The sequence below is a fragment of the Eptatretus burgeri genome, chromosome 9 (assembly GCF_056783735.1).
Source record: "Eptatretus burgeri isolate ZD-2024b chromosome 9, Ebu_testis_v1, whole genome shotgun sequence".
In the NCBI taxonomy this organism is placed as follows: domain Eukaryota; kingdom Metazoa; phylum Chordata; class Myxini; order Myxiniformes; family Myxinidae; genus Eptatretus; species Eptatretus burgeri.
In genome coordinates, this window is record NC_140969.1 from 36,073,595 (window position 1) to 36,096,094 (window position 22,500).

General features: G+C 43.0%; 1 protein-coding gene across 1 annotated transcript in view; it reads left to right on the forward strand.

The window, feature by feature from the left end:
* LOC147019901 (protein jagged-2-like) overlaps positions 1 to 22,500 on the forward strand; it is a 150,275-nt gene that overhangs the window by 18,008 nt on the left and 109,767 nt on the right. Inside the window, exon 3 of the mRNA XM_085894735.1 lies at positions 7,267 to 7,321. Within this exon, the coding sequence (XP_085750861.1) occupies positions 7,267 to 7,321 (55 nt within the window). The remainder of the gene's footprint in view (positions 1 to 7,266; positions 7,322 to 22,500) is intronic.

Below are 22,500 nucleotides of genomic sequence, written 5' to 3' on the forward strand. Positions count from 1 at the left end.
AGTAATGCAGTCAGAGCTCAGGTTGCCCCTCTGGGCCTAGCCTTTTCTGCAGGCAGGCCTGGGCTTGTCTAAAATGTCCAACTCTTTGGAATGCATCCTTACCTGTGGAAACGACCTTTGCACCTTGTGAAACTGAGGATATTTTGTGTAGTGGGTCCAGAGAGATGCTGGTGGTATGAATGTCATGCCTGCAGGTATCTGGTAGTTCAAAAGGATCCCTATTTTCATCCATTTGCCAAGTCAAAAATGGACGTCCTACCATCTGATAGCTTGTACCTTTGTGTCCTGCTGTGGCCCTCGTATGTCGACTGTTTCAAATTGTTGGCCAGTTGATCTAAAGACAATGGTAAAACAAATTTCCATAACATCGACTTTAAGAAATATCCTTATTACGTTGACTGCGGTGATCAGATGTATTTCTCAAATATTCTTGGCGAAGCCTTTCTTGTGCCTAAAAACTGTTTACAAGTTCAATTTCTCAATTACCATGACTTATTGGCACGTTGCCGCAACTTGGCCTGTGTACAACATGTTGTACCTTGAACTTCCATAAGAATGACAGACATAAATTATCATTGGCACAGTCTTTGACCAGCACTTGTGATGACATGTGATGGCTGCCATTCTTAACTGAAGAAGACTGTTCACATAAAACGCGTAAACCACCTGGTCAAATTACTTATCGGGCAGAAGCTGCTATCCAGACACAAACCACACTCTGAGATGGCAAGCGGTGTCACCCTGGCATCGAGGAACCTCCGAGAAGAGCAGACCACTTGCTGCTACCTGCAGTCGAAGGAGGAATTTGGAATTTGTTCAGGCTTCCGATGATGACTCACCTTCTCTTCGTGAAGGACGCCACTGGTTGTTTAATGGTTAATTTTTATAACTGGGTTGACATTTGAACCCAGGCGAGGCAGCTCAGAGGTGGGATCAACTTGCCCAATGTGTAGACCCACTTTGTCATGCAGAATATTAAAAGTTTATTTTATTTTTATTCAAGTAAGGCTGCCTGCAGACAAGATTCTTCTCCCCCCTTTGGGGGGATTTTTTCCCCCCAAAGTTCAAATTATGATTGGTTATATTTAAAAACAAGGCAGTGATGCTGAATTTGGCATAAAGGGGTTTACAAGTAGTGAGAGGGGTGTCGGTGAGGTGAGAAGGTTGGACGAGGGATGAGAGGGGGGCATCATTACTAGATCTGGTTGGAGTCGGTGAAAACTAGGTAGAAACTAGAAACATAATTGTTCTTCATTGCCTTTGATCACATGGTGTAATCATTTCAAGCTTGGCATGCGTCCCACCCACAGGCATCCGACCTTTGGTCTTTTCACACGTCTTGGCTGTTCACAGGAAGATGACACATTCTGAACATTATCAGAATGGTGACGTCACTTTGTTCGAGGAGAGGCCAATGTCTGCCAGGATAGCACAGCGGATCCTTGTGACACGATGGATCTTTTTGAGTGCATTGTTACAGTGTTCTCACAAAGTTGATGTGTCATTGAGGAAAGATTATTATTTGACAGGAAAAGATTATGATGTGATCCATAACAATTTTTTTTTCTTTACAGGAACGAGGCTCATGGAAGAGCATGGTAGATCTGACAGCGGGGAAAATCTCAAGGGACTGGACGAACAGGAAAAGTGGAGGGGGAAGAGGGGCTGGAAATGCTGAAACGCGCAAGTAATATGGTTGGGTGAAGAAAGATTAATGGGAGTGATGAATATCATTGGTTAGAATTGGGAATGACCAGAGATGGTGGTGCACTGCTTGCTTTTGAAGCACTGGATTGAAGAGTGAGACAGAACAGCCTCTGGGCGGTAGTTGCATAGATGAGAAGCAAGGAACAAAGGAGTTGAGGTGTGGCGTCAGCCTGGATTTTTGACGGGAGAAGCAAGGAATAAAATTTTTTTGTCTAACTTGTCATGCTTTAGGCCCAAGTCACATTTGCCACGGCGGCCGTGGGGTCTACAAAATCTATGGCAACGAGCAATTATAGGGCGGCCACAGTATTTCCACGGTCACACAATGTAGTAGTCACATATGTTTTTATTTTTCGGGGAGCCGCACGGCGTATTTATAAATTGTGGAGACCGAAAACGTGGGGGTGCCGTAGGGTCGTTGATTTGATGTCGCACGGTGACCTTCGGGCATTCCTGCGGAGGCCATAGAATTTTCAAGGCAGACGCGAGGTGCCCACAAGGCGAGCGCAGGGGGCCCTAAGGCGAGCGTGCGGCCAGACGGAGGTAACGAGTGGGTTTTTTTTATTTTTTACCAGTTTTTTTTTTCGGCTTGTCGAAAAGCTACGGCGAACGTAGAAATGAAAAAAGTTATAACACTGCGTTATAATTCCACGGAGACCCCTACGGCCTGTAAAATATAGCCAAACGGCGTAGGACCACCCTGAGGCCACCGCAGAAACTCTGCGGCCGTCGCACGTTTCTGTCAATTCAGAGGGCGTCCGGCCGCCGTATCCTCGCAGTAGAGCAAATGTGACTTCGGCCTTACCCACAGTGATATGTAATCTAACTGCATTAGCTCAACAGCTCATTGGGCCAAATTATGTCCTGCCAATATCCATGTACTCCTGTATCCCCAATACAGCTGGGTGCACATCCAATTCCAGTTTAAACCTATCGACTGTTTCCGCCGCCACTACCTTTCCAGAGAGATCATTCCATGATGCGGTATGAGTTGGTGCAGGGATTTGTGACTTGTTCGGGGTGCCACCGATAATGCCCCTAATCTTCGTCGAGAGACACCATGGGATATTAAATGTCCATCAGAAATCAAAATGACAGCCGGGTTCCCAGCTTAATGTTTCCTTTTTGTCCATTTTATTCAGGAATGCTCTTTCATTACATCCCTTGGATTTTCTTCCACTGTCTTTTCTCAGGCAACACACCTGTAGTATCTGCTGCGAGTTTAGTCACTCTCTGCTCTTCCTTTCCTTGATTCCGGTGATGCACTTGCTGCTCTGCATACTTCCTAAACTAAGTGCTGCAGGGAAACGATTCTCTTCTCTTGTCGTTGATCCTTTTGCTTTGCAGTTTCTCTTGAATTTTGTTTTTGCAACCAGGCAGCATTCCTTTTTGCAATCTTCTGAGCTTCAGTCGCATGCTCTTTCATCTTCTGCCAATATAATTTGTTGACATTCTGGCATGTCTCATTGTATTTCTTCTCATGCTTACGACACTCTTTCCAGCCCAAGCCTTGTACCTCTCCGCTCTGGTCGTGGGTACTTTCCTTCAAATGCTTTTAATTCACCTGTATCCAAGCAACCTTTTCAACTCTAAAATTGTTCACACTGAATTTTTTTTTACAATTCATTACTGTTACATGAAGATAACTAGAGCGAAGCTGATGGCACACTATCGCAGCAAATCCCACGCTTCCCACCTGAAGGAAGTCTAAGGATGGCAAAAAGTCCCACCAGGAATGACCCAATATCAAATTGTGAGTTGAAAACTTTTTCCCATTTTGACCCTGACGACCCCTAATCCCCACCCAGTGGGGACATGAACCGGAGACAACTCCAGGAAATTGTTACATTGGAATCTGCCATCAGTTGATACGATCATGAGCATGCATTGGTCATGCTTGTCACATTTGGCTCGGCGGCCGTAGGGTCTGAAAAAGCTACGGCCACTCGCAATTATAGGGTGGCCGCAGTATTTCCGCGGTCACACAATGTAGCAGTCACATATGTTTTTATTTTTCGGGCAGCTGCACGGGGTATTTAGAAATTGTGGAGACCGAAAACGTGGGGGTGCCGTACGGTCTTTGATTTGATGTCGCACGGTGAATTTAGGGCGTCCCTGCGGTGGCCAGAGAATTTTCAAGGCAGACGCGAGGTAGCCTCAAGGTGCCCGCAAGGCGACCGCAGGGGGGCCCTAAGGCGAACGTGGAAATAGTGCGGCCGCCGTAAGTTTTTGGGGGTTGGCAAAATTCATTTTTCATTGATAAGAGCCTACGGAAAACGCACGAATAACGCAAGCCCACCGTACGCCCTACGTACGGTCGACGTGGAACATATCTACGTCATGGCTACGGCTTGTCGAATTGCTACGGCCAACCAAGAAATGAAAAAAGTTATCACTCCGCGCTTTAATTTCACGGAGACCCCTATGGCCTGTAAAAGATAGCCATACGGCATAGGGCCACCCCTGAGGCCACCTCAGAAACTCTGCGGCCGCCGCACATTTCTGTCAATTCAAGGGGGTGGGGCAGGGGGGGGGGTACGGCCGCCGTATCCAAGCCATAGAGCAAATGTGACTCAGGCTTAAGGAGTGTTTTTTGACTTTTCAGGTCCCAGTCTATGCCAAATGCAGATGCATTACATTCTTGTGCATTTCGTTGTAATTGATGTTTATTGCATTCATAAATACCCTTACTTTAAAGTTGAAACAAATAGTTTATTTGCTGGTCCATTCAACTCACCTTTAACAATGAACTTCCAACCATGACTCTAAAAAGGGTAATCAATTTGCTCCGAAGGTTGCATTTTAACTTGAACATCATCTTTCCTGGCGACGATTAAAAAACCAAAAACCCTCATTACCTCCGCCACCAGAGATGAAGGAGGTTATGTTTTCACCCCTTTTTGTCTGTCTGTCTGTCTGTCTGTCTGTCTGTCTGTCTGTCTGTCTGTTTGTTACTTGGGAATTATTTTTATTTTTTGACAAGTATGTTGATCGCCTCTGTTTGTGTGTTTATGTGTTTGTTTGCCTGTCCGCTCACCCCCAACCCAAACTGCTCAACTGATTGTTCTAAAATTCTCAGAGATTAATGTCACCGACCCTGCGACGGTCCCGCATTGAAGTTTCGTAAAATTTGGTCGACCGAAAAGGTCTACATTGGCTAAAAGGCCAATTTCAGCCAAATTTTCTAAAATCCTCAAATTTCACCCCATTGACATGAAATTTGAACAGGATTTGCATATCAGGTCAATGACTTCAAACACCTATTAATTTTGAGGTTATCCTCGGTCAAAAGGTCAACATAAGCCATAAGGTCAACCCAAAATCGGCCATATTTTTAAATTGTTCCTAAAATTGTCAATTTTCATTCGATTGACTTGAAATTTGAAGACCATTTGCATATGCGGTCGCTGAACTCAACCACATATAAATGTTGAGGTCAACATAGACCAAAAGGTCAACATAGGCCAAATTTCTAAAATCCTCAATTTTAATCCAATTAAGTTGAAATTTGAAGAGCATTTGCATATCAGGTGAATGAATTCAACCACCTATTAATTTCGATGTAAACATAAGCCAAAAGGTCAAAATAGGCCAAAAGGCCAATTTGTGGCAAATTTTCGCAATCCTCAATTTTCATCCAATTGAGTTTAAATTTGAAAATAATTTACATATCAGGTCACTGAATTCAACCACCTATTATTTTTGTGATCACCATAGGCAAAAGGTTAACATAGACCAAAATGTCAGCATATGCCAAATTTCTAAAATCATAAATTTGAATCCAATTAACTTAATATTTGAAGAGCATTTTCATGTCAGGTCGCTGAATTCAACTACCAATTCATTTTAAGGTCAAAAGGTCAACACAGGCCAAATTTCTAAAATTGATATATCAGGCCAAAAACTAAATATATTACTATATCGCAAAAAGTTGTGGACGAGTTATGACAAAACAAGGTGGATGAGTCGAATGGGTGACAAGAACAAACGGATTGGATTTTGGTTCGGATCCAGCTCATCAGTGGGATACAAAATGTGAAGTGTTCCACCTGGCAGAGGTATGCGCTTTACTGAGTGCCATTCTACTTTGTGCTGTTTTTCCAAGTTGTCACTCCATGAGTGATTTTTCATTTGTCTATTTCTTTGTGTGCAGGATATCTCAAAAAGTTGAGGACGTATTTGGATTAAATTTTGTGGACAGATTTGGTGTGTGACAAGGATGAACTGATTCAATTTTGGTGAAGGTCCGGATCCGCATCCAACTACTAGGATTTTTAAAGCAATTCTTCACCATTGAGAGATTGGGTCAAAAATTATATCATACTGTTGTATAGCATGATATTTCAAATATGTATTGGGACCGATATGTTCTCGTGGATCAGGCATTACGTGGCGGAGGTATGCGCTCTACTGAGAGCCCTTCTAGTTAACTGTGTAATCGATGCCTAGACAAGGTGAATGCATTGCAGGCATCCTCTGTTGGTTAGCAGCCTTGCAGCAGGTGCTCACGGCATCTTTAAATCCAAAAATACAAATAACCACATACCCTGGACACAAAGCAGGAGCCCTCTGGAATCTCTTCCTGGAACAACACTAAAATTGGGAAATTCGATTTTAAAATGTCTTGTGACCATAATATTAGCAATGTGTTTGAACTGTTAATTAATAGCTTTACATTGATCGACTAATTGATGAATATTCTTACAGCAATGAAATAATGGCATTGGCATTGTACCTTCATGATTGTACGAATCATGTGATATGTAGTTTTCTGTTTCATCTCGTGACATTTTTCTCACCAATACAGTTACGACTATCATGACAAAATTGCTAGCTTCATTGGCCAAGTTTAACCGAACATCCCAAAAGGAAGTGGAAAAATACCCTACATGTTGACACCTAGGTTATGATGGCTTTTTGGCGTGAAATATGTTGCTGAGAAGCCTGTTTGAATTTGTTCGACTTTTGCTTCATGTTTTGTTTCTTTCAGTTGATGGAAGTTAAATGCATTAACGCGCACAGTTTTCCACACAATCGTATGCCATCAAAAAATTAAAATTTGACCTTTTCCCAAGAGAATGCTGATTAATAAACATGATATCACGTCAAATATCAGAAATCGGCACGAGCGTCTGCTTTTGCTTGGAAGTTATTCCCTTGTGTTGAAGCTATATCTGGCCTCGCGTTATTCGAATTGCCGCAAGGAATTGTCACAAAGTCAATGTGCAAGAGTTTGCAAGTCTGTCATCTGTCAATATGAATGCGCTCTGTGCAAATTTTAATAATGACAATATGGGAATATCACGTTGTATCGATAATACAAAAGGCTGTATTTATTTCATTCTTCATTGTTTTTCCCTCTGTGCTGTTAATGGGAACTTGCAAGTCTATGTTATAATTGGATACTGTGCCCACTTTTGGGTAGTGATTTCAAGTGCTACCATGTGGAGGTTCTTGATTTATTTTTTGTTTGTTTTGGTTTCCACATCTTTCTATCCATTATCTTTCTCTATCTCTCTGTCTCCTCCCCTTATTCTTCCTCCTCTTGTTTGTCCACAGCGGTCATTCACGTTGGTCCTCGAAGCTTGGCACCAGAAGAATGCAAGCACTGCAGGTGAGTCAATCCGGGCCGGATAATGTGCTAATGCTGGCATCCTTCGGGCTCTGTAAATTTGTGAAGTGATTATTTTTGCTTGTTATTTACTTGCTCATTTGTTTTGTGCTGTGCTACCCATGGGTGTGCCTCACTGTAATGGTTATACATTTTTTTTTTGTACATTCCATCACTACATTTTGAGGCTGGAGGTATCCAAGACCGACTTTAGCATTATTACTTACTTTGCATTTTGAAGGTCCAAACCATGTATACAAAGTCCTGGGCAGATGTCTGCATACCTTGGCGGTTAAAATACAAATTCTCCGCATGGCTTGGGTGCTTGACTGCATACATAGGCAGATGAAATTGTCACGTTTCTTTGAAGTGAAGTCTTTCATCTTCCTCCTCCCATTAGACGATTAGTGCTTCATTTTTCCTAGCACACTCTGTTTCATTAATTTAGCTGTTTAATTGACACTTAGTTGGAGGTATTTTGAGGTTATATTTCGCGGTGTCGAAGTTTGTGTTTTTTGGATGGTATGTTATCCTCGCATCATATTTTTCTCTCGTCGACGTCAGACAAATTTTTGGATTGTAATGTTCTTTTGCTTCCATTTTTTGAAGGTTCCATGAGGTGCAGTTTCCATTCGTTTAATGTTCTGAAACGTACCTGCGCACTACCGGACATGTTTTGCGTGGCATGCAGACAGTTTATTCGCTGATGTTGCTGCTTAATTGCAATGCTACTAAAAATAAAATGACCTTTTCTACAGCCATTTTTCCCTGCTGTGCAGGGGTTTGGCTTTTTGTGAGGCAATGTTTTATGGCCGGATGCCCTTCCTGACACCAACCCTGGTCGCCTCTTACGACACACAGGGATATGGTACACCTATTCTAACCGGGGCATACACCGGGACCAGTACACTGGCACTCATTTCGCCAACCTTGGAAGGATGACAGGCTGAGTCAACCCCCTGGTGTTAATTCAGCAGCCAACGGGGCTTGAACTCAGGACTCTGGGATCCCAAGCCGCCACCCTAACCACTAAGCCAACACCAGGCTAATTGCAATGCTACTGATGTCTACAATGTGCGATTACATTTTTTTTTCACTTTGCCTGTGAGACTATATCCATCAGCACATTCTTTCATCTGCAGGTTGAAATGTCAAGCAAAATAGATGACTTGATATGTTAAAAAATGTGATTGTATTTGAGCAGAATATAGCACCAAAACTAAGGCTTGGCCTTCATTGGACTATTGTGCCATTGTGCGGATAATGCACCTCAAGTTGCGAACAATGTTGTTTCCATTAGGTTGTAATGGTCTTACGCAACGAGCCTGTTTCCTCATGTCGTTCATTTCATGCGCGCAAACACAATTGATCTATTGATGGGGTTTCTGCCCATTTTAAAAACAGACCCGCAGCCATTTGCCAAAAGAGGAATACTGCGCTGGAAAGTTTCTTCCTTTCATTGTACAGTATTGTAATTGGTCGACTCGAACCTTAAACTCTCAGCAACCAAGCAATACCTGCTCGTGAATTTCAAGGAAAAACAAAATCCCCAGGAAGATTTCTTTCTTATGAAATATCTTTCAAGATTTAAATAATATACAGTATTCGTTTTCGCATTGTATTAATGGGTCTATTTAACAGATTGTTATAATCTCATTATAATGGAGCTAATGCACAAATTATATATAGTACATATAGCTAATGCACAGTGTATATATATATATATATATATATATATATATATATATATATATATATATATATATATATATATATATATATATATATATATATATATATATATATACACTGTATGTTGTGACGAAAACTTTAGTGTGACCCAGAAAGAAATGATCACTTTGTGTAAATTAAACTTTTTGGTTTTTTTTGCATTTTATAGCACAAAACTCGACATTGTTGTCCAGCAAGGCCAAATATGGTTACAGGAGGTCCCAATTTATTTTCAAATGTACAGTGTGTTCAAGAAGAAGGTATCACTTTGTTGAAATATGACCACTTTAAATTGCACATCTCGGAGGGTGGGAGTGCTGATGCTCGTGTCATCAATACCCTAAAAAATATAATTGTCCTTGCAATTATTGAGCTGAAATAAAAACACAGAGGTAGCCATGATCATTACATCTGGTTGTAGTCAATATTTTACTTCATTTCATGAATAACTAGCAGGGGTACCCAGCATTGTGCAGTGCTGTTCAATCATGTTGGCATTTTGAAAAAATCTAATTTTGATTCTTTTTTTTTTCTTTTTTCTTTTGTCAGAGCCTAAAACATTTCTCTACACCCACTTAAAGGAAGGAATGGGGTTGGAAATCGTTTAATATTACCTTTTACATAGCTGCAAAGGCTAAGGGCAATTAAAAAAAAAATCCAACTTGTTATTTTTTAATTTTCAATTTTTTTTTCTCTCCTCTAAAACATTCCCCGGCACTCACTGATGAACCTCTGAAAGTTTGACGCAGATCCATTTGGACATCAGAAAAGTGATGACATATACACACACACACAGACAAACATCCCTCTTGCAGTATAGATACACCATCTGTTAAGGCAGTCGTGTCATGTCCATGATTGGGTGTCAAATGTTTGACATCACATGTCCATTTTTGCTAATTGTGGACAAGATCTTGCTCCCTCCATTGAGGCTTCCATGTTCCATGGTACTTTTATTTATACTTTTTCATCGCAATTTGGTGTAAAATGGTAAATTAGTTTTTTTCCGATTCAGATGTCCTAAAACGATTTTGGCCCTTTTTTGGATTTTGGATTTTTCCGATTTCCGAAAACGAAGGATGAAGATTTAAAGATATAAAAAACCTGACTATAAAAGTAACTCGAAGCGCACACACGAAATTCCCATCAGACAGAAGGACGGGACCCTGACTATAAACACATACTCTGTTACAGACTGCCAGTGCTGCCAAAGCAAAATTTGATTTTAAGATTTATTAATTTTCATGTTTGTACGTACTTTGAAAGTTGCCTTTCCATTTTAATTTTGTATTAATATTTTTTGGAAAGGCACTCCTCCCATGACACTTTTTTTTTTCAAAGCAATTTGGTATAAAATGAAATATTTGATGTTAAGGTTTAATAATTTCCGCATTTTGTACTTAAAAAAAAATTCTGAAAGTTGCCTTTCCATTTGAATTTTATATAATTTTTTTTTGAGAAAGGCATTGTCAATGGTCTTTAAAACAAGTCTTGAGAGAATGTCGAAACAAACCCTCACCTGATCACCCTCCCAAAGTGGAAGCTGATTGCTGAACTGCATTCATTTGTCCTCTGCTTCATTCGATTGTGCAATAGTGTCCGTGCCCATTGTCTCATCCTCCTTACTTCAGTCTTTCAAATGCGCTGCCCATCACTACTTCATGTGCTCACCCATACATATGCCCATCTCTTTTGCAAACCCTGATTCTTTCCCATTTATGTTCCTCTCCAGGCCAGTGTTACTCCTTTTTGTTATTCTTCCTTTACTCCTTGTGTACGTCCATACTCACTCCATCTCCACATACCCTTGCTAGTTTGTGAATCGGCTGCCCTTTGTCGTTCAGCTCCTCCATGAGCCTAGATCTTTGTAGAGGAATAAAATAAAATAAAATCAAGACAACAGGCAATTGTGGCAACAAGTGTTTTTGCAGCTTAGGATTTCTTGTTAATTTTCAATCCACTCGTGTTGGAAATTAGTATTTATGTGATGGTGAAACTTACCTTGAAGTGGATGAAGGAAAGAGGAATTTCTCCTGGTAAAAAATGCAAATGTTGACCATGTATATATAGCTAAAGCATTGAGTCGTCAAAGGTCTTGTTTTGCAGTATCATTAGCATATAGGTGTGCTCAGGTTTTGTACCACGATATATTGTTGTGGGCTGGGGTTTGGTGGCGATAAACGACCACTAGGTGGAGCAGTGGAGTCGCCTCCCACTGAACACCCGGAATTTAGGTCGTGACTCTCGGATAAGTCCGAAAGGTCACAGGTCCCTTTGCGGACCGTGGTCGCCAATATTTTGACAGCGTGGGGTAGGGTTAATTGCCTAATTTCAATATACCTAAGTACCCATGCCGTCTAACTACCGGGGAAAACCACACCCTCGATGGACCTCGGGCGGAACGGACCGTTTACCGAGCCCGATCCGGGTGTAAACCGAGTGGGGATTACCAAGATCCGTCGGTCTAAATGAACAATTTACGGCACGAACAGCCTCACTAATTCTCAATATGCACCGTGCTGGGTCAATGGGAGAAAGCACAGAAAACGAGCTGGTACATTTAACAGGGGCTTATTTATAATGGGGCAGGGGAGCACAAAGAGCAGAGTTATCCGAATATGAAAATGTAATTCACAATGTACAAGGCACTTAACAATTCTACTTACAGACGGGGCCCACGGACACACGCACACACACACACACACCCAAAAGAAAATGGACCCCGTGGGTCTTTATTCGGTAGAGCCGGGCCGGGGTACCTTCCCGCCTCGTGCGATCACACCGACTCCAAACCACCACGGTAGGACTCAAACCCACGACCCGAAGTCCACGGTCCACGTCCCTGGCTGCTCAGCCGCCACTACCATGAGAAGCCACCGCAAAGGGCCACAGACGACGACCGAGACCAAGCCACCACGACCGCAGACGAAGCCAATCGCCACCAAGACTGCAGACGAAGCCAATCGCCACCAAGACTGCAGACGAAGCCAATCGCCACCAAGACTGCAGACGAAGCCAATCGCCACCAAGACTGCAGACGAAGCCAATCGCCACCAAGACTGCAGACGAAGCCAATCGCCACCAAGACTGCAGACGAAGCCAATCGCCACCAAGACTGCAGACGAAGCCAATCGCCACCAAGACTGCAGACGAAGCCAATCGCCACCAAGACTGCAGACGAAGCCGATCGCCACCAAGGCTGCAGATGCTCTTACCACGACCAACCCTCTCCTCTTTTGTTTTTTACGATGGGGCGACCTTCTTTCGACGACGGCTCGCCACCTCGTCTTATCCTTCTTCTCCCCCGTGGGTCGAGGGAAACGCTCTGAGGTACTCGCCTCCAAATCGGACGAGGGGTTGTCGGGTGACTCGTGGCCGCCGTTGATTGGACGAGCTCACGGTGGGCGGAGGGAACCTTACCCCTGTACGTGACACGCTGCACGCGGGCGATGGATGGCGATGGTGCGAAAACGAAGGATGAAGATTTAAAGATATAAAAGTAACTCGAAGCGCACACACGAAATTCCCATTAGACAGAAGGACGGGACCGGGACCCTGACGATAAACACATACTTATCGAAATAACTGAACTGCGGGGGCTGCTGTCTGTCTGTGTGCAAATGGCTTCTAGATTCGTAACAATATGATGGATAGAATTTTTATTATTATTTTTTTTTTTTACAATATATTTTCACTTACAAGGAACTTTGATGCATGAGGAGGCCACTCAGCCCTTCAAAACCTGTGCTTGTATTGCCAACCTGTGGTTGTTTGTCCATGCTCTATTTTTTTGAATGCTAAGCATTAATCAAGGAAGCAGCAAGTACCAATTTTTTTTTTTTAATTCTTTGTTATAACTTGGCCAGGGTTTGAACTGCTGACCTCCCAGATTCAGAGATGCTATAACCAGGATGCCACCGAGTCTGGTTAATGTTTGTTTTTTTTCTTTCCTCAGTGACCTAAGACTTGTGGAGGAGCTACATAAAGTACATGTAGACAAATACAATTGTAGACATTGGTGTGGTTTTTCTATGAATTAGAGTATTGGTAAATAATCAACAAACACATATGGTATATGGGATTTGAACTTGGGTTCCTTTCATCATGCGCCAGGGGTTCCGTTCCCAAATAACATCCGGGACCCAGATGAAGACCAAACAGTGGTCGAAGACCAAACTTACTTTGTTGCTGGATAACTCTCTTTGTTGATGGTGTGTTTATTTTTTGAATGCAGAAAAGGCCAATTTTTAGATGAATTGAATTCCCATTAGTTTAGATGAATTGATGTTTTTTTTTGTTTTAAGAATATGGTTTCCAAGAAGTTTTTGATGATGACATACTTCCTCATTATGGATATAAAAGAAGGCTTTAATATGCCTGATTCAAAATCAATCGAAATTAATGACTGACTTCTCTCACCAGCCCTTTTTGTCCTTATTTACACCATGGTGATCTAGTAACAGAGACTACTTAGACATTGCTTCATTTAAATATTTCATTTTCAAGCATTTCGGTTTTAATATCCCATTTCATTTCGGGTGTAAGTGAATTTTTTGCGAATGTTTTATTGCTTTTATTCTTCGATAACCACGGACATTCTTGTATCCATTAGAGTGACTAAGTACTGAGTGAACCCTCTTCAAAGATTTGTGCTGCATAGTTTTCAGATTGAAAACACTTGTGGGATGCGATTTAGTTACATTAGTGGCAGTTCTACTGACAACAAGGAAATATATTCAACTTTTGAGAATAATGATTTGCAGCAACGGGGACGTTTCTCAAATACATGTGGTCACGTGCATCTGAAACCAAATGATGGAGTTGTGCAATCGTCAACACGATTTTCTCTTCTTGTGCCTTTCAAGATGTTCCATACTGAGGTGGAGAGTGAAACAGACAGGCTTTAATAAACAAGAGGATTAAAGGAATATATTTGATTAAAAGTAGACCAACAATATCACAAGGTAAAGTACGATACTGTCACCATGCCCCCTTTGTGTCATCGCTGAAATGAAAGGCAATTTGTTTTTACCTCCACCACCGAAAGTGGGTGGACGTTATGTTTTTGGAGGTTATGTTGGGCTGAAGGTGGGTAGGGGTTATCTTTTCACCCCTGTCTGTCTGTCTGTCTGTCTGTGAACAGGATATCTCAAAACGTTGTGGACGGATTCGGACGAAATTTGTTGGAGAGGTTGGGATTGTAACAAGGATGAGATGATTTTATTTCAGTGAAGATCCGAATCTGGATCCGTTATTTTTTTTTTAAGTGATTCTTCATCATTGAGAGGTCCTAAAACGATATGCAGCACGATGTTTCAAAAAGTTGTAATATATTCGGATGAAAATTAGTGGATGAGTTGGGGAGATGACAAGAACAAGCCAATTTAAATTTTGGAGGTCCAAATCCTGATCCCGCCTCTCAGTTTGATACAAAACGTAAACTGTTCAGCTTGGTGGAGGTATGCACTCCACTGAGTGCTGTTCTAGTTACTTTAATCCAATACAGAATACCAATGATATTACGGTTGAGGAAAAATAGATTATGATCACTCGACTTAATGTCCTCCAAACACGTTTTCATTATATCCCAATCGGGAAATCGATGCCATTCCGAGTCCCATCAAATCGAGTCCATCCACAATATCTTGGCGAGTTGGACAAATTGCTCCTGAGTTTGTTGTGTTCAGCGAGGTCTTCATCTGAAGGAAGCTGCTGAAGCTGCACACACTGCTCACGCAAATGAGGTAGATGGTATCAAACGTGAATGCAATAGCTGCTTGACTCGTGGGAATAGTCAGTCTTCTCATCGCTGATGTATTTTCATGCACTTCCTTCATGTCTTCAGGAAGACAGATCTGCACCGGTTTTGGTGTTCATATCTCTTTTTTTAACATATGATGAAGGAATCCTGCTTGAGCTGAGAATGTTTACTTCGTACCATATTTATCTCTGTGCAGAGAACAATATATTCTCATTATTAACCTCCGCCAACGAAGATCGGAGGTTACTGTTTTCACCCCTTTCTGTTTGTTTTGTTTGTTTGTGTCTTTGTTTGTTTGTTTGTTTGTTTGTTTGTGAACAGTATTACGGAAAAACTCCTCGACGGATTTCGACGAAACTTGGTGGGGGGGGGGGGTGAGGTATAGTCCAAGGATCATGCCATTAGATTTTGGACTTGGTCCCCCCCCCCCCAAAAAGAAAAAATTGTTAAGAGAAAACAAATTTTTTTTTTTTGCATTTCTTCATGTTTTAAGTGATTTCCAACCCCCCCCCCCAAAAAAAAAATTGTTGGAGAAAAAATAAATTTTTGCAACTTTTTTTTCAACAAAATTTCGATTTCTTTTTTTTGCATTTTTACATGTTTTAAGTGATTTCCAACCACACCCCCCCCCCCCGCCAAAAAAAAATGTTGGAGAAAAGAACTATAACTGTCAGCACTGTTGACATCATATTTGATGAATAAGATATAAGGTTTACTTGAGTGACCCAGCAGTATTGGCGGCGGAGGTTTTGCACTCTCCCGAGTGCTCCCCCTCTAGTTTGTACTGCATAAGGTCATTGCTCTCGATTTGCTGTGAAAATTTCCAATTTTCCAAAATCTACAAACTGAAAGTGCTGTTGTCGGTCATGCTCCCATTCATTATGCGGATTTCAAAATGATGTAATCCACTCCAGAATACTTGGTGCACATGCGTAGAAACCCCGAAAAACGATGCTCGATCGAGGCACCATAAAGTATATCGTGTATGTGACGTAAGAATTGTGAACTAAAATGGCTCACCAAACTTCTAAAAGAAGCCAAAAATACTTGGGACAGTACCTGAGAGATAGGGCTGTGCCTCTGCACAATGAACGACTTGTGGAACGTTTTCAGATCGCCGAAAGGGCAGCTGCCCATACTGCAAACTCCCAAGCATGTGGGCCGAGGAAACGCGCGAGTGGACGGGCTTGTGCTGCACAAGCCCCCTAGATATCGCTACCAGTGAATAGACTTTGAACGTTGTTGGATTGCCTCCTGTGAACATTGCAGGCTTGGTGATTTATTTAATGGATGTCTGAAATTGAAAAGACAGTGCATCATTACCAAGTAACGGTCACCAAATATTTGGCAAAGGACATGTTTGTGACATGAAAATACACAAAGTTTGTGGCAGCTATATTTACGTGGGAGCTGCATATATCAAGTATACCTAAATGAGGAAGACTCCATATCCGGTTTGGGTGCTTCTAACCACTGATGGGAAGGACATATCTGGGGCTTGTTCATTTAAAGTGTAAGTTTGAAATGATGATTTTAGTATTAGTCATGTTTGGGAGGAGGAGAGGTTGGGATGGGAGGGGTTGGAGTGGGAGCTGTCATTGGTATGAAGGCTATAATATTTTTGTTTGGTTCCAAAGCCACAAGAGAAACTAGAATGGCATTCGGTGGAGTGCCTTCCTCCACCAGGCTGAACGGTTTGCGTTTTGTAGCCCACTGAGAGTCTGGATCTGCATCCGGACCTTAACCAAAATCTAATTGGCTTGTTCTTGTCACCGACCCAACTCATTCATCAAGTGTTGTTATAACCCGTCTACAACGTTTTGTAATATCATGCTATATATTATCATTTTAGCCAATCTCTCAATGGTGAACAATCAGTTTAAAAAAAAAAGACTCGTATCCAGATGAGGATCCTCACCAGCATCTCATCAATTAATCCTTGTTACATACCCAACCTGTCCGCCATGTCTGCTATCCAAATCCATCCCTAACATTTTGAGATGTCCTCCTCACAAACAAACAAACAAGAAAGATGTCGTGCATTGCACATTTCCGACATCCAAATATACAATCTGCTTCTCGGTTTTGATTGATGAACCAATTCGATGATCCGATATGCAAATTATGTTCAAACCAGCAGAGTACCCGGCCTACGGGTGAGTGGAGATTGCACATTACTTGCTGAAAAACAGTATAGTCTGTGTATTGCGAGGAGACTATCGATGTTTGTGTGGTGTGTGTCTAAAGGGTCAAAGGGGTCGAAGTATTTCAAAAGGTCGATAGGACTCGATAAGGATCTTAAGGGATCTAAAGGTCTAAGTGGTCAAAAGGCGTCTAAATATCTCAAGGGTATTTTCCAGTAGTAGTTAGGCTCTAAAGGGATCCAAGGGCTCTTAAAAGGTCTAAATGGATATAAAGGGTTCTATATATATATATATATATATATATATATATATATATATATATATATATATATATATATATATTTAGAAATATATATATATTTTTTTATATATCGGGGTGTGCTTACATCATAAAGATATATATATATATATATATATATATATATATATATATATATATATATATATATATATCTCTTCTTCTTTCGGCTGCTCCTTTTAGGGGTCGCCACAGTGGATCATCCGTATGATCTGCATAGTGATTTGGCACATGTTTTACGCCGGATGCCCTTCCTGACGCAACCCTGGTCGCCTCTTACGATACAGGGATATGGTACACCTATTTTAACCGGGGTATACACTGGCCCAGTACACTGGTACTCATTTCGCCGACTTCGGAAGGATGACAGGCTGAGTCAACCCCCTGGTGTATTAATTCAGTGGCCCAACGGGGCTTGAACTCAGGACCTTTTGGATCCCAAGCCGCTTCCCTAACCACTGCGCCAACACCAGGCTCGTGTGTGTATATATATATAAATATATATATATATATATATATATATATATATATATATATATATATATATATATATATATATGCAGGGGGCTGCAAAAGTAGGTATACAGTAAGGATTATACCAGTATTACCAGTATTATAATAGTGGTGCTCGGATTCATTTAATACGAGAATTCATTTAATTCATTAAAATCATTATTACCATTTTTAATGTTTATTTTCGTAATTTTTTCTATAATACATCTTTTATTTGCAGGTAAAGTGGAAATTTATCGGCTTGTTTTTCATTACTGTATACCAACTTTTCCAGCCCCCTGTTTATGTGTATATATATATATATATATATATATATATATATATATATATATATATATATATATATATATATATATATATATATATATATATATATATATATATTGTTGCGGATTCGCGCCCGCCGGCGTGCGAACGGCCACGTAACTCGAATCGCGGCACGTCGCCCACCGGACGGACAATCCCGTCGTGACCCTCTCGGACTAACGCCGGGAACTAGTCACGGGTGGACCTTTCGGCCTCACCACGATCGTGCCAATCGGCCCCCGCGTGGGATAGGGTTGCTCGCCAAATTCGACCTACCTAAGTACCCACACGGAGGGTAGACCGGGCGATCGCACCTCGCCGCAGGTCGACTTCGGACACGGGCCACTTTAAGCGACCCGTTCCGTACTATCGGGATAACCGAGCGGTGTTATCGTCGGCCTCGACGGTTCGATTAATTATCGGGCGTTTTAGCCCACGACCAACCCTTTACGTGAAGTAAGATGGAGATTCAATAAAGGAAAAGACGAAGCGAAACGGGAAAACAGTTCAACATAAAGCACATTTATTTCGCGATCAACGGAAAGCACACATATACAATTACACCAAAAGCAAATGTAAAAGAAGAAGAAGAAACACACAATAATGCACAAAAAGCAAATGTAAAAGCAAAAGACAATGCAGAGCTAACCGACTACCGGGCACACGGCAACACTTATACAGTTTTCCTTCACAGACGGCGCCGACAACACATATACTCAAAGCAAAAGAAAAAGGGACCACCCTCCACTATGAGGGGGCAGACGGGCCTGGGGCCGAGACCGCGTCGGGCCTACCCGTCTGATGATGAGCCGCAAAATGGCGGTGGCGCCCCGACTCCGCGGGCCTCGCGGACAGTGTCTGGAATGGGGTGGGAACGGGGCCCCCTTCTCGCACTATCTCAGCGCGGGGGGAAACAGGAGGGGGTTGTTGATGCTCGGGGGAAGGAGGATATCTCCCTGTCTCGGGTCCCGCGACGAGCGTCTCCACCACGACCTCGGTCGCGTTGCCGGCCTCTCCCTCCGCAGCTCCCCGACTCTGACACGAGCACCCCCTCGACCGCCTTCGCCGCCGCCACCTCTCCAACTCTCCACAGCTCCGTCCAACCGCCTTCTCCGACTCCTCTCCTGACTGGCTCTTCCCAACTCCACCGACTCAACTGCCTCGTTTGGCGAGCGAACGCAGCCCTTTATAGCCCCCGGGGCCTCGCTCCTTCGCCTTCGACCCTTTACCTTCGACCCTTCACCTCTGGCTGGCTCCCCATTGGACCGAGGAAAAGTGGGCGTGAATGCTTTTTGATCCATGAATTTGCATATAGCGATATTACTCCAACGCACCTGGAGGCGGGGCCAAATCGCCCCACGCTCGCCGATAGGACGGAACAGAAGTGGGCGTGAGTCGTTTTTGATCCGTTTTCTTCGGAAAGGCTGTGATGTTTCTGCACACGCTGCTCGGTGCGCGCCCTGCACGAGTCCAGTATCGGTGCCCACAAGCGGCGCGGAAATGGCGGTGATGCGATGGTTGCGAGAGCGAGATGTGACGGTAAAGGTCGTGGCTGTTGGCGTTGTTGTTGTTGTGAAGCGGCGTTGCGGCTGGTGGTTGTTGTGTGATGGCTGTTGAGACGTGGTTGGTGGTGGTAGTAATGGCGGCTGGTCCAAAATAAAGATAGTAAAAGAAAAACGGCTATCTAGAAGGGTCGCAGCCCGAATGAATGACATTTATTCCCTCTAAACAACGGGTTTGGGCCTAACTACACATATACTTACAGAGATATCTCACCTAAGGGACCTGAATGGTGGTTTGCGAATTTCGTCAACCACAACAATATATATATATATATATATATATATATATATATGTATATGTATGTTTGTATATGTATGTATATATATATGTATAGATATATATGTGTGTATATATATATATATATATATATATATATATATATATATATATATATATATATATATATATATATATATATATATATATATTGTTGCGAATTCGCGCCCAGCGGACGGACAATTCTGTTGTGACCCCTCGGAACAACGCCGGGAGCTAGTCACGGGTGGGGGTTTAACCTCACCACGATCGTGCCAATTGCCCACCCGCGCAGGATAGGGTTGCTCGCCAAATTCGATCTACCTAAGTACCTGCGCGAATGGTCAACCGGGTGATCATACCACGCCACAGGCCGACTCCGGACACGAACCGCTTAAGCGGTCCGTTCCGTGCTACAGTGATAACCGAGCGGTGTTATCGTCGGCCTTGACGGTTCCGATTAATTACTGAGATGTTGCACCCACTACGAACCCCTTTCCATGATGCAAGATGGAGGGTCAATAAAAAGGAAAAGAGATGAAGCAGAGCGGGAACAGTCAAAAAGCAAGCGTTTTATTCACACACACACAGACAAGCACGTATATACAGCCATACAGAATCAGAATGCACATTAAGCAATTAAAACAAAAGAAACGATGCAGAGCTACAACCGAATACGCGTACACACGGCAACACATAAAACAATACTACTTGAGCCAGACTGGCACCACCCAGCAGACATTCACACAAAAACCCCAAAGAAAAGAAAGAAGGAAGTCGCGACTTCCCTTTTGTGTCTGGTGATTCCCTCTCCCGCTACTGTCAGCGTGGTCGCACCTGGCCCCGACCCCTCTCGCAGCCGGCGAACCCTCTCCAGCACTCCCCGTCCGGATGCACAGGTCCACCTCACAACGGGCCCTGCCGCGTCTCCTGTCCGTGCCTTCGTGACAGGGCCGCTCGCCAAGGCGCGGGCGCAGGACCTCTTCTCGAAGACCAACTCTCGACAAAAACCAACCGAAGATCAACCAGACCACCAGCCAAGACGAAAAGGAAGAGGCGGAAGTGGAAGTGCTCAAGAGGAAGAGGCTGAAGAGGAAGAGGCGAAAGAGGAAGCTCGCCAGTGGAAGAGGCTCCCGAGGGAGAGGCGGAAGAGGAAGCGCGCCAGAGCAAGAGGCTCCCGAGGGAGAGGCGGAAGAGGAAGCGCGCCAGAGGAAGAGGCTCCCGAGGGAGAGGCGGAAGAGGAAGCGCGCCAGAGGAAGAGGTTCCCGAGGGAGAGGCGGAAGAGGAAGCTCTTGCGCGCCCGCCCGTGTCCGTCTTTTATAGCGCCGGGCTCTGCCCTTCGCCCCGCCCCGTTCTCGGCTCCACCTTCCTTCGAGAGGGTTCCCAAAAAGGGCGTTCCCTCACGCTTTCCCTCCACCCCGCCCCGTGCGGGGGCCGGGGGAGTCAGTTTTTGGCTCTGGCCAGAGAATTATTCCCCCAAAATGAGACCCCTCCTTCACATGACCTCTGGCCTTTGACCTGCATCGCCCCTCCTCCACTCCAAAGCGCGGGGAATAATGGCGGGAAAAACAGGCGGGAAAACCCGCGCGTCCTCGCAGCTCCTTCCTTGGCGCTCTTGTTTGCCGTTCGGAAGTGGTAGTGGCGAAGATGTAGTAGCGTAGATGGTGGAGGTGGCGTGGTTGCAGTGTGGTTGGCGCTGTGATGGGGATGGCATGGTTGTTGAAATGTTGTATGTTTGAAATGAAAGATAGAAAAAGAAAAACGCCGAACTCTAAGCGTCGCAGCCCGGATGGATCACATAAATTCCCTCTATACAACGGGTTTGAGCTAACTACACATGTACCGAAGAAGATATCTCACCTGAGGGTCCTGAATGGTGGTTTGCGAATTTCCACAGCCGTAACAATATGTACATATATATATATATATATATATATATATATATATATATATATATATATATATATATATATATATATATATATATATATATATATATACATACATAGAAATATATGTATATGTATATGAGGCCCCACGAGGAGGAGTGATGTAAGCGACATTTTTTAATGAGATGATGATGATGATAGGGTAAGGGTTAAAACAGTGCTACATGGCATTAACTCCAAAATGGCCGATGTGTCCCTTACATCACTCCTCCTCACGGCGCCTCGTATGTTTGTATGTATGCATGTATGTATGTATGTTTATTTATATATATATATATATATATATATATATATATATATATATATATATATATATATATATATGTATATATATATATATATATTGTTACGAATTTGGAATTCAATTGCACACAACATGCAGGTTCCCTTAGTCAGCTATGTCGAGTAGTGCATGTTCCCGAGATAGCTCACCTTCCATTGTTTAAATGTTTTGAAATCGATTAGATGCGCTGCGGATCGATTTAATAGTTAGGGAGCGAACAATGGAGATGTCCCTCCCCCTCTTCTGCGAAGAGGAAGAAGAACCCTGCGGTGACGTCAACAACTCCCTCCCACCCGTGGTTGAGCGGGGGGGGGGGGGGTGGATCACGAGGGCATGAGTCACGCCGGGTGCGGGGGAGATGGTGCAAAGGATAAAGAGG